At 41.2% G+C, this 12,288-nt stretch overlaps 1 protein-coding gene across 10 annotated transcripts in view; it reads left to right on the forward strand.

Moving 5' to 3' along the window:
- Positions 1 to 12,288, forward strand: part of TCF4 (transcription factor 4) — a 374,657-nt gene that overhangs the window by 92,445 nt on the left and 269,924 nt on the right. For 6 of the 10 annotated variants that reach the window (XM_044276370.1, XM_044276361.1, XM_044276362.1 and 3 more), the window contains exon 4: positions 11,016 to 11,069. The exons of the other annotated variants lie outside the window; for them this stretch is intronic. In XM_044276370.1, coding sequence (XP_044132305.1) covers positions 11,016 to 11,069 — 54 coding nt within the window. The remainder of the gene's footprint in view (positions 1 to 11,015; positions 11,070 to 12,288) is intronic. 10 annotated transcript variants of the gene reach the window in all.

Genomic DNA, 12,288 nt, shown 5'->3' on the forward strand with positions numbered 1-12,288 from the left:
TTAGAGGAAAAAAAAACTCCACGCCGTATTTTACTGATGTGACATCTGTGTTGTAGCATTCAGGAGTATCAGTCATGCAGAGCTGTGCATTCATAATACAGTTTATCTTCTGGAGGTGCAGTGCCACATGAAAGCACAAGGCTAGAAACATATGCATAAAATAAGTCAATTTTAGCGTTGCCAGGAATCCAATGTAAGATGGTTTGAGACTCAAGGATCTTAAAGGTGTTTTCCAGGAGTTCTATATTGATGGCCTTATACTCCGGATAGGTCATTAATATCTGATTGGTGGGGGTCCGACTCCAGGCACTCCCACAGATTAGCTGTTTGAAAAGACTACGGCACTCCACTGCTGTGGCCTTGGTAGCTAGGAATCCAATGTTCAGCAATATAAGATTCTCTACAGATCTCAATTTACAGCTTTAAACTACTGTTACACATTACAAGTTCTGCCACAGTTATCTCTCCTGTTCCACCAATATACACACATAGTTGGTTCATCCCAATGTACATTATTTCTACGGGGAAAGGAGGTCCATGGTAATCGGAAGAAAGGGGCCTTGGTAAGAGAGGTGACCCAATAGTCACTTTGGCTGAGCTCCTGAGCTCCAAAGATCCTTCAGATGAAAACTTCCAGAAGGTCAACCATCACTGCAGCACTCCACCAATCTGGGCTTTATGACAGAATGGTCAGAAAGAATCCTCCTCTCAGTAATTGACACAGAAAGTTTGCAAAAAATCACTTAAAGGACTCTCAAAGTGTGAGAAACAAGATTCTCTGGTCTGAAACCAATCAAACCAACATTAAACTTTTTAGCCTCAATTCAAGAGTCATGTCTGAAGGAAACCAGGCCCTGCTCATCAGCTGCCCAATACCATCCCTACAGTGAAGCATGAATCGAGACAAGTACAGAGATATTCTTAGTGAAAACATGGTCCAGAGCTCTCAGACTGGGCCGAAGGTTTATCCTCCAACAAGACAAAGAGCCTAAGCACACAGCCAAGACAACACAGAAGAGGCTAATAGACAACTCTGTGAATGTCCTTCAGTGGCCTAGCCAGAGCCCCGACCTGAACCCAATCAAACATCTCTGGAGCGACCTGTCCACCAACCATCCCTATTCAACTTGACAGAGGATCTGCAGAGAAGAATTGTAGAAATTATTTCAAAAAAGATTTCAAATAGAGATGATCGAAGTATTGGAAAATTTGATTTGGCTGCTTCACCGAATTTTACCCAAAAATTTGCTTTGTGACAAATTACTTCATCACAAAGCGCACTTCTTTGTAAGTAGTGGGTGCAATGACATGCAATCGCCGCTCCCCATCAGTGTACCCTTCAGATGCCGCGTTTATCGCTGATCGCAGCAGCTGACATTAATATTAAAGTGTAAAATAAAAAATAAATAAAATCATACTTACCTCATTTGAATTTCAGGGAAAATTCGACTTGCCGCGAAGCCGAATTTCCTTGTGCTTTGTGGTAGCGAATAGATTTTCCCTGAAATGGCGGAAAAAATAAATAAAATCGTATTTAACTCAAATGTTTGAGTGCGAAGAGATGTCCTCCTCCATCTTGGTTCAAGATCCAGTGTGAAATCTTGTGCAGCCCAAGATCACCACGTCGGCGGGATCTTCAATCGAGTTGGGGTGGCCGGCTCTTCATGCTTAAACGGATGAGGTAAGTATGATTTTTTTAATTTTTGACCGCCATTTCAGGGAAAATCCATTCGCTACCACGAAGCACGAGGAAATTCTGCTTCTCTGTGAATCGAATTTTCGCGTGAAATTCGGATCAAAGTCCACTTTGTGGACTTCGATTGGCTCAACAGTAATTTCAAATATTCTGTTCTCACTTTCTCATTATGGGGTATTGAGTGCAGAATAATGGGGAAACTAGATTTTTTTTTTTATTTTAGCAGAAGGCATACATAAAAAAAGTGAAAGAAGTGAAAGGGTCTGAAGACTTCCTGAATGCACTGTATGTTTGCCTTGTTCTCCCCATCAACTATATGCCAGTACTTGTAGAGCTGTTAGCAATCTTTATGGGTCCAAACTCCCTTTAAACCCCGATCAGTGGTCCTGATTTAATAAAAATGTGTCTGAGGGGAGACTTCAGGGAATAGTTCAGCAGTCCTGAAGTGTACCAGTGGTTCTAAGAATGAGAATATGATTCACTAGATTGACCAGCTACACTTTATATTGCATTATTTTTATTAATCACAAACAGATAAATTAATTCAGCCTTCCTAATATGACCTTTATGTAAAAAAAAGACAATGCGGAATGCATTGTTTTGGAGACTAAACATAGCAAGAAGGAAAGTAGGCTCCTTGGTCCCACCAAAGGAAATTATTTTGAGGACCCACCCTACAGCAATAAAGTACTAGTACATGTCCTCTATTAATTTCATCATAAACTCTCCATTGTACACATATGTATGGTCTTACAATAACTTATTTTTGTACAATAGCCAAAAAAGATGGGAGAGGTAAGAGAACTGTGCTCCTATCAGCTCCAAATGTAGTTTTCCTCTCCTGGACACTGTGCTGAACTGGCCCACCAGAGTGCCTTGACTTTCAGGACATGTCAACTGTTGAACATCATAGTCCTTGTTATGGCTGGACCCAGGGGAGGACTGGGAACTAAAAAAAAACTAAAAGTTGCCCCAATGGGTCCAGATTTACAGAAGGTGGAGCAACACAAGTAGATAAGGACAATTCAAGTTAGCAGGGTCAGTAATACCATAGTGCAGGCTAGAATACCATCGCACAGAACCAAATACCACAGTGCAGAACAAAATACCTCCCCAGAAGCTGCCCCGCCTGTGGTAGCCATCAATAACTGCCACGTTCTGTCCTCCTCCTCCTCTAATTGTCTCCAATATGGATATGGAACAGGGGCTTAGCAGGTGAGATGTGGGCCACAACATCAAGCCAGCCCTACCTTCAGCATGGTGTTACTCAACCTGGACTTCCTCTAGTAATGACCCCTATAGTTTCCCGAGTAGTATGTATCTGGCCAGCAGCAGTGAGGAGGGCTCGGTGGCCCTATGGTTATCGGCCCACCTGGAAAATTCCCTGTAGGGTCTATGACCAGTTAGCTCCTGGCTGGACCTCATTATCATTATTTATGGCCCAGTTGTACTTGCTATGTCTAAACCCTAGTGTCAATGCTAAAGGGGGCTACCTGATAAAAACGTGCTATCATGAAGTTTCAGCCTATAATTGACTGGGAGCCAGGAAGCAAGTAAGGTTCTCTGACCATATATACAATTGTGGTGTTGTTCAGTTTAGGACTAAAGATGGTGAAACAGCCAGGAAGTGATTTAATTGGGCGATTTTTAGTTTTTGCTTTTTTTTACTCCCTGACTTCCTATAAGCCATAACTTATTTTTCCATTCACATAGCTGTATGAGGTTTTGGTTTTTGCAGGATAAGTTTACTTTCTAATGGCACCTTGTAATATTGCATACAATGTATTGGGAAGCTGGAAAAGAGATTCAAATGAAGTGTTATTGGAAAAAAAAAAATCCGCCATAGTGTTATGGGTTTCATTTTAACGATGTTCCCTATCCGGTAAAACTATTACCTTATTCTACGGGTCAGTAAGATTACAGCGATACCACATCAATATAGTTTTTCTTGTGTTTAAATACTTTTAAAAAAAACTTTGAAGAAAAGTAATTTCTTCTTTGCATTGCCAAATTCTGAACCCTCAAACTTTGTTATAATAATGTCTACGGAGTTGTCTGGGGGCTCAGCTTTTAACCTGACGATCTCTAGTTTTTATTTAAATCATTTTGATTATTTTTCTGTTACGGCGTTAACGGTACGGGATAAATACATTCATACTTCAATAGTTCTCACATTTTGGGATACAGCAATGTGTATGATCTTTATTTTTTTATTGTTTATTTTTAATATGGGGAAAAGGGATTATATATACAGTATATGTATAAAGAAAAAGAATCAGCAGCAGCACTGGAACTGACAAAGTGTAAAAATGTGTAACAACAGTAGTTAGGAGCTGCACTTCTGGGCCTACCGGAATGCAATAGCCTGTCCACGACCGCAGATCCTCATCAGTGTAACAATGGCGCCCGCAAATCCACAGGTCAAAGGAATACGTTCTAGAAGAAATCACAGCATTCCAACCACTATACTGGAAAACCGTTAATTTATTTTTTGCCTGCATGTTTATGGACACTTAAAAATAAATCAACTGTTTTCCAGTATTGTGGTTGGAGTGCTGTGATGTCTTCTAGAACATATATATATATATATACACATGTGAAACTCGAAAAATTTGAATATCATGCAAAAGTCAATTTATTTCAGTAATGCAACTTAAAATTCGAATTTTGTGAAAAAAGGTTCAATATTCTAGGCTCAAAGTGTCACATTCTAGTCAGCTAATTAATCCATATCCCCTGAGCAAAGGGTACCTGAGATTGTGACTTTGGGGTTTCATAAGCTGTAAGCCATAATCATTCAAATTATAACAAATAAAGGCTTGAAATATCTCGCTTTGCCTGTAATGAGTCTCATATGTTAGTTTTACCTTTTAAGTTGCATTACTGAAATAAATGAACTTTGCACAATATTCAAATTTTTCGAGTTTCATCTGTATATATATATATATATATATATATAAAAAGAAAAATATAAAAAGAAAAATGTATGGCAGCACCAATGTATACCAAAAAGAGAAAATAGGGTGCTAGGTCCAGGGAATTCACTGCTTACCCTTGTATTTAGATGAAAACGGACAGCAACTCCAAGTAGTACAAAAAATAATAATTTATTGGGCCACAGTGGCACAGAGGCGACGTTTCGGCTCAAAATCCAGAGCCTTTCTCAAGCATCAAAATACAAAGGTGAGTGCACATATAAATAGGTGTACACAATTATAACATTATAATCAATTAGGTTTCACAATTAATATCAAAGTAACAAATACATCAATGAATAGTGTTATAAAAAATAATAACATACCAAGATGAATCTAATAATCCATAATAGTGAATGTGATTCATAATAAATACATGGAAAGAAGTATAATTCATAGTGTAAACATAAGTGGCTCCAATGTAAATCATCTGTTTCACATCTTCTTTAATAAACTATAATTAAAAACAAGGAAGTGCCAGAGAGATAGGGGTGACGTACCACAGAGTCCGCTTGTATCCACATCCTGATAATGGCCACACTTGGCGTCTAGCTGAATGAAGTGCGCAGGCGCCAGTATCCGTCCCTACAGAGTCGCATCATGTTACGTCCTGCTGCGGCGCGCCCGCATCATACCTTACGTCATCAACTGCACGCCACTAGCTCAACATCAGTGCGCATGCTCAAGGCATTCTATGCCACGCCATATTTGGTTCTGGACGGGTTGCCCATAGTTCCTAAATCTATATTTGGGATGGCTACCAGGAGGCAAGAATAGGAGAACCATAACCCTCTGTCAAGGGATCATGGTAATCCCATGTTGGGCATGCTTTAAGGTCCCGACCGACACCCCAGTATCGGTCGCGTACCAAGTGCCGCCTCTATCTCGTCACCCGTAGCCACTCAATAAGGGTTCTCCTTGATGTTACATATTCATAAAAGAAACAGTATGTCGGAACATAATCCGACACCAACACGCAATCCAATCCAGATCAGCCCAAAAATGTGGATATCATTGGACATGAGATACAGCGCACTTCCATGTGGAAAGACGGCACCCAAACTTCATGGCTCCTTTTTCTCTATGTTCATTAATCATCTGCAATATAATGATAATGACAATTAGTAATATTCATTTGAGAAAGAACAGATTCAAGTTAGATCTCATAATGACCTTTGTATAGAATCGTCACCTACAATCAGGTGAAAGACATGTAACAAATGACACAAGACCTGCCAGGGGGCAAACCACCTCTTCAAGTACATACCCCTAAATTGAAATCTACATTGAGACCATTTGGTCTTAAGGTATTTAACCTATGTATCCACAGTAATTCTCTCCTTTTTAATAATAAATTCCTATTGCCCCCCCGTCTGGGCATGGGAATATGATCAATGATCCAGCATTTTAGTTGGTATTCTGTATGATCCATCTCGACAAAATGTTTTGGGATAGGTAAATCCCGACGTTTTTTTCTTATGGTGGAGCGGTGATTGTTAAGTCTGGTTTTCAGATCAGTGGAGGTCTCACCTATATATAGTAAATTACACGGGCAGCTCAAAATGTAAATCACATAATTAGAGCTGCAGGTGAGATAAAAAGGAATGGGGTATCTCACATTGGTCACCGGGTGTATGAAGGTTTTTCCTTTACAGATATATTTGCAGTTCACACAGCAGAGACATGGGAAACATCCCATGCTCTGCTGTGTCAATGTTCTCTGTGTTAAACCAGGTCCTGCACCTATATCCGCATGTACCAATTGGTCACGTAGGTTTTTAGATCTTTTGTAAGAAAACAATGGAGGAGATTTGAATTCAGGTATTTGACTGAGGCATCCCCCCAAAATGCCCCAGTGTTTGACAATAATGCGATTGATGATACCACTATGTTCTGTATATTTTGTGATAAAAGGGATTCTATTGTGAGGACCCCTTCTTATCTTCCTCACCAAAGTATCATCTCTATTCAAATCATGAACACGGTCTACCTGGGATAATAATAGTTCAGTTGGATAACCCCTATGTTTAAATTTATCTACCATAGTATCCAATGATTTCTCCAGTACATCAGGGTCAGAGGTAATCCTCTTGGCCCTGAGGAACTGGGAATAAGGAAGAAATTTCACCATATTACGTGGATGACTACTCTGGTAGTGTAAAAGGGTATTCTTATCCGTAGGTTTAGTAAATAACCTAGTTGCTAGACATCCTTTCTCATACATGACAGTGGTGTCCAAAAATTGAATTTCAGTACTAGAGTACACAAGGGTAAATTGTAACTCTTTGTTGACACTGTTCAGATACTCCTGAAACTCCAAAAGTTCCAGGCAATCACCAGTCCATATGAGGAAGATGTCGTCGATGTATCTCCACCACCTCAAGATTTTGTTGCTGTGGTGGGATACATGGACGACATCTTCCTCAAAACACCTCATGAAAATATTTGCGTATGTGGGGGCCACGTGGGACCCCATCGCCACGCCTCTAATTTGTTTATAGAATGTGTCCTGAAACAGAAAGTAGTTCTGTCTCAGGATAACATTCAAAAGATCAATCACGAATTCACATGCCTCTGCAGTAAGAGATGACATCTCCAACATATGTCTAACTGCTCTAATCCCTAGATCATGATTAATTGACGTATAAAGCGATGTCACATCGAACGACGCCAATATCAAATTCTCATATCCCTCACATTCCACATCTCGCAATTTACACAGAAAATCTGTGGTATCCTGGATATAGGATTTCGCCCCACAGGCATAGCTGTTCAAAAGTTTATCTAGAAAGATGGAAATGTTACTGAATATGGAATCTGAACCTGACACTATTGGACGACCAGGAGGGTCGACCAAAGATTTGTGTACTTTAGGCAGTACGTAAAGTACTGGTGTTACCGGATGACTCACAGTACAAAAGTCAGCAAGATTACTGTCAATGATGCCAGCCACAACAGCATTATTTAAACATTTTTGGATGATCCTGGCAATATCAAACTTTGGATCGGATTGAAGTACTAGATATACTTCAGTATCGCTCAGTTGTCGTCTGATCTCCGCAATGTATTTAGCGGTATCAAGGACGACTATACCACCCCCCTTGTCTGCAGGTTTTACTGTAAGGAGGGGGTCATCCCTCAATTGTTCAATCGCCTCAATCTCCAAACGAGTGAGATTGGGGTTCTTGAACACATTAACATTACATGATTGCTTGTATTGTAATATTTCAGATTTTACAGCTGTTATGTATGCATCAACGGCAGACTCGCCAATCACAGGGGTAAAATTACTCTTGAGGTGCAAATCAAAACTACCCAGCGCAAGCTCACTATGCTGGGCAGTGTTGGTTTGCATCCTCTCACTAAACCATGCTTTGAGTTTGATCCTGCGAAAAAAAGCAGCCAGATCCACATCTAAATCAAACATATTCAATTTCGTCGACGGACAAAAAGTAAGACCCTTATTCAGGACACTTACTTGCATGGGGGTAAGTATTTTAGATGACAAGTTAATAACAGTTACTTCTTCTTCTGTGTCTGTGTTTTGTTGCCTTGTACACGAATTTTGTTGTTTCGTAATTTTGGCGGTTCGTCGATGTCTACGACCACCACGTCTGGTGCGACTTCTTTTTTGTGCTGGTGACCGCCTCTGTATCCTAAAAAAGGTGTAGAATCCTCTGATCCCAATGGTTGTCCATTTCTCTTTTTCTTTCTCATGCCCAACATGGGATTACCATGATCCCTTGACAGAGGGTTATGGTTCTCCTATTCTTGCCTCCTGGTAGCCATCCCAAATATAGATTTAGGAACTATGGGCAACCCGTCCAGAACCAAATATGGCGTGGCATAGAATGCCTTGAGCATGCGCACTGATGTTGAGCTAGTGGCGTGCAGTTGATGACGTAAGGTATGATGCGGGCGCGCCGCAGCAGGACGTAACATGATGCGACTCTGTAGGGACGGATACTGGCGCCTGCGCACTTCATTCAGCTAGACGCCAAGTGTGGCCATTATCAGGATGTGGATACAAGCGGACTCTGTGGTACGTCACCCCTATCTCTCTGGCACTTCCTTGTTTTTAATTATAGTTTATTAAAGAAGATGTGAAACAGATGATTTACATTGGAGCCACTTATGTTTACACTATGAATTATACTTCTTTCCATGTATTTATTATGAATCACATTCACTATTATGGATTATTAGATTCATCTTGGTATGTTATTATTTTTTATAACACTATTCATTGATGTATTTGTTACTTTGATATTAATTGTGAAACCTAATTGATTATAATGTTATAATTGTGTACACCTATTTATATGTGCACTCACCTTTGTATTTTGATGCTTGAGAAAGGCTCTGGATTTTGAGCCGAAACGTCGCCTCTGTGCCACTGTGGCCCAATAAATTATTATTTTTTGTACTACTTGGAGTTGCTGTCCGTTTTCATCTATATATATATATATATATATATATATATATATATTTGTTTATTATTATTTTTTTCAGATTTTTAAAAACTTTTTAAAACTTTTCTTTAGTCCCCTAAGGGGACTTGAACATGCGATCATCTGATCGCTTCTCCATCAGACTGCAATAAATAAGCGTTGCAGTCTTTGGGACATTCGCCATGTCCCTATAGGAACATTGCTGTGGTAGACCTTGGATTCTTCAGAGGGACCAAGGCTGCCACAGCAACCAACCAACTCCCTTAAAGGGGTTATCCCATCATAATGATCACTGTTAAATCTGTTAATGATTTGACAGTGATCATTTTTGTAAATATACTTTATTAACAAATTCCCACCGATTAGGATAAAATTCATCCCCACTTACCTTATTGTTGTGACTCGGTCTCCCCTGGTTACGACCACCGCTCTTCTCCAAAATCCTGATGCTCGCGCTTGCCCAGAAGACTCCTTATTTTCTCCTGGCCGGGCCGCTCGCTGTCCTGAACGCGCACGCTGCCGCGCATGCGCGACGGTGACTTCTTCCCGGCCAGAATAGTACAGAGCTGCGAACGCGCACGCCGGCTCTGTACTATACTGGCCAGAAATAAGTCACCATGGCGCATGCGCGGCGGCGTGCGCGTTCAGTCCAGCGCGCGGCCCGGCCGGGAGAAGACTTCCATCAAGATGAAGCCCGTCCCCAGCCAGAATCTAGGAAGTGAACGCGCGGTGGTAGCAGGTAAGTATAAAAACGCAAAGTGGGATAACCCCTTTAATCTCGGGGGAGTCATTTGGGCCCGGAGAACAAAGTGCTCCGTGGGTTTTAACTGTTGGCAAGCCATGGTCACAGTTAACCACGGCACCTGAAGGTTTAAATAGCCGTGATCGGCGATAGTGCCAATCACATACATTTCCTTCAGGTATCTGCTGTTTAAAGCTTAGCTCAGCTTCTAATCGTGCGCCATGTTTTAACTTCAGACTTGCACAGTACTTGTACGGCAGTCGTCCTTAAGGGGTTCAATTGCTGCTAAAGAAATGCAGAATCCACAGAGATCCATACTGATGTAGATGGTTATTTTGGTGTAAATATATACAACTATAAAAAATACTGAGCAAAATCGTATCATTACCTATCATAAATAAATAAATATAATCTGTAACATAGACTGGGGTAACATCTCTGTGCCCATAATTCTCATCCACACCCATTCCTGCCTGGAATTTTACTGTCTTGCATCCAAATTACATAGGTAACTGCACTTGTATTGCATGCAACCGTTCCCGTTTTTTGTCATCTGCTGATGAGCTAACGTCCTTGTCCGCAACCTTCCCCTCCTCGTCCCTTCTGCCCAGTCTCAAGATAACATTCCTCAGCGTTCCATCTTGTTCATTCCTTTCACTTCTCATAACAACAAATGTATCCGCTCCCAAGGATGTTCTTAAAAGAGAAATTCATGGAATGAGGCAGTTAAGCGTTACGGCACTACAGGGAATGCGGCTGAGCCACGTTATTTACACCATCTTTCAGCAAACCTTACAAGCTGACATTTTGGGAGGTCTGCAGGGTCCTGTGTGTAAATAATGCAGCTTTCCCCATCACCTGCCGTATTACAATATGGTTATAAAAGACACGTGGTGGAAACATTGACCATGGCCGCTTGCTTAAAGGGGCAAGAGCGCCTTAAATTTATTTTTCAAGATGTAGCCATGTCTGAAGATGACACAATCCCTACTGATGTTGTCATCTGGCGGGACAGAAGATATATTTTAAGTGCAGCCCCCCCCCCTTTAAGCAGTAGATCGGCATCACAATGAATATCTATATGAAGAATATTATACCAGCAAAAGTCTTTTCGGTACTAATGACACTTCCTTCTTCCTTCTGCCCTTCAGAAGCTGTCATGCAGTGTGCAGGCCAGTGTTCATCCCCCCCGGAGGTGGCTGCATGTATGTTAACCCGCTTCTATATTTTGCATTGTATTATGAGACTAATGCATGTAGAGTTTTGATTGCTGCTGCTGTAATTATTCTTTATTGCTGTGTTTGTTCGGTGTGCATGTGTCTGTGTGTACAGGAACATAATAAAGTTATGAGATGGGACGTGTCTAAGAATGAAACTCAGGTAATTACGTCTATGAGGAACCGAGACAGCATCTCTTGTAGATTGCAGCTTCCTACGAAGACCCAGGGGGCCACGAAATGACTTGTCCTGAGAAGGTTGTGTAACCTTGAGCTTTAATAACAACTTATACATCTTCAGGGGGTCTTCTCTGGGCCATGAGCAGGGCAATTCCTAGGGAATTTGGCCAACAGGGTGAACCTCAAATAACATACCTACCTAAAAGTCCCTGCCTGGCGATACAGAAGTCCTGGCAATAAGCATGGACATAATGTTCTACCTGGTCCTGGTCCTGAGAATGTTGTGTAACATTAAAGGGATTGTCCAAGATTTTGAGATGGATGGTCTATCCTCAGGATAGGCTATCAATAGGATAGTGCCCCCAGCGATTAGCTGTAATCTGTGGAGGAACCTGGCAACAGTTTACCAAAAGCTCAAACACTGTATAAGGTATTATTGAAACCTAAAGGGGTATTCAGGATCAGGATTTTGATATAGATGGCCTTTCCCAGTGTCAGACTGGGGCTCCTTAGGCCCACCAGAGGAAATTATTTTCAAGGCCCATCCCTTATATTATCAAGGTTTTTGAATGAAAGACATAGACCCTAGTGGCAAGTCATTGGCTCCAAAGGTAACTGAATGGGTTTTTTTTCTCCCGAATCTTAGGGACCCGTTATGGGATCAGAGGCTTGGCCCACCGGAGGATCCTAGTGTGTGTCAGGAGTTCTTATCTCAAGGACCGTTCCACCAAAAAGGGATTTTCCAAACTGAAGAAACCCTTTTGGTACAGCGCACAATTTTAGGGTTCCTTCATAAACTACAAAAAGTCCAGGTATATTGTGTGACCTACGTTGCCCGTAGAGTTGGCTTCTGAGTCACTTGACCAAAGAACATTATGCGAGATGAATTGGAGAAGAACCATTAATTTTTTCTCCTCTGGGCTGGGAAGGGGCTAAGTCCCAAGCAGGGGACTCAAGTCAAAGATGTCCATTTGCCCTAATAGGCCGATTTATTTTCACTAGGGAGGATCTCAGCTCCTGAATACTA

The sequence above is a fragment of the Bufo gargarizans genome, chromosome 1 (genome assembly GCF_014858855.1).
Source record: "Bufo gargarizans isolate SCDJY-AF-19 chromosome 1, ASM1485885v1, whole genome shotgun sequence".
NCBI lineage: Eukaryota > Metazoa > Chordata > Amphibia > Anura > Bufonidae > Bufo > Bufo gargarizans.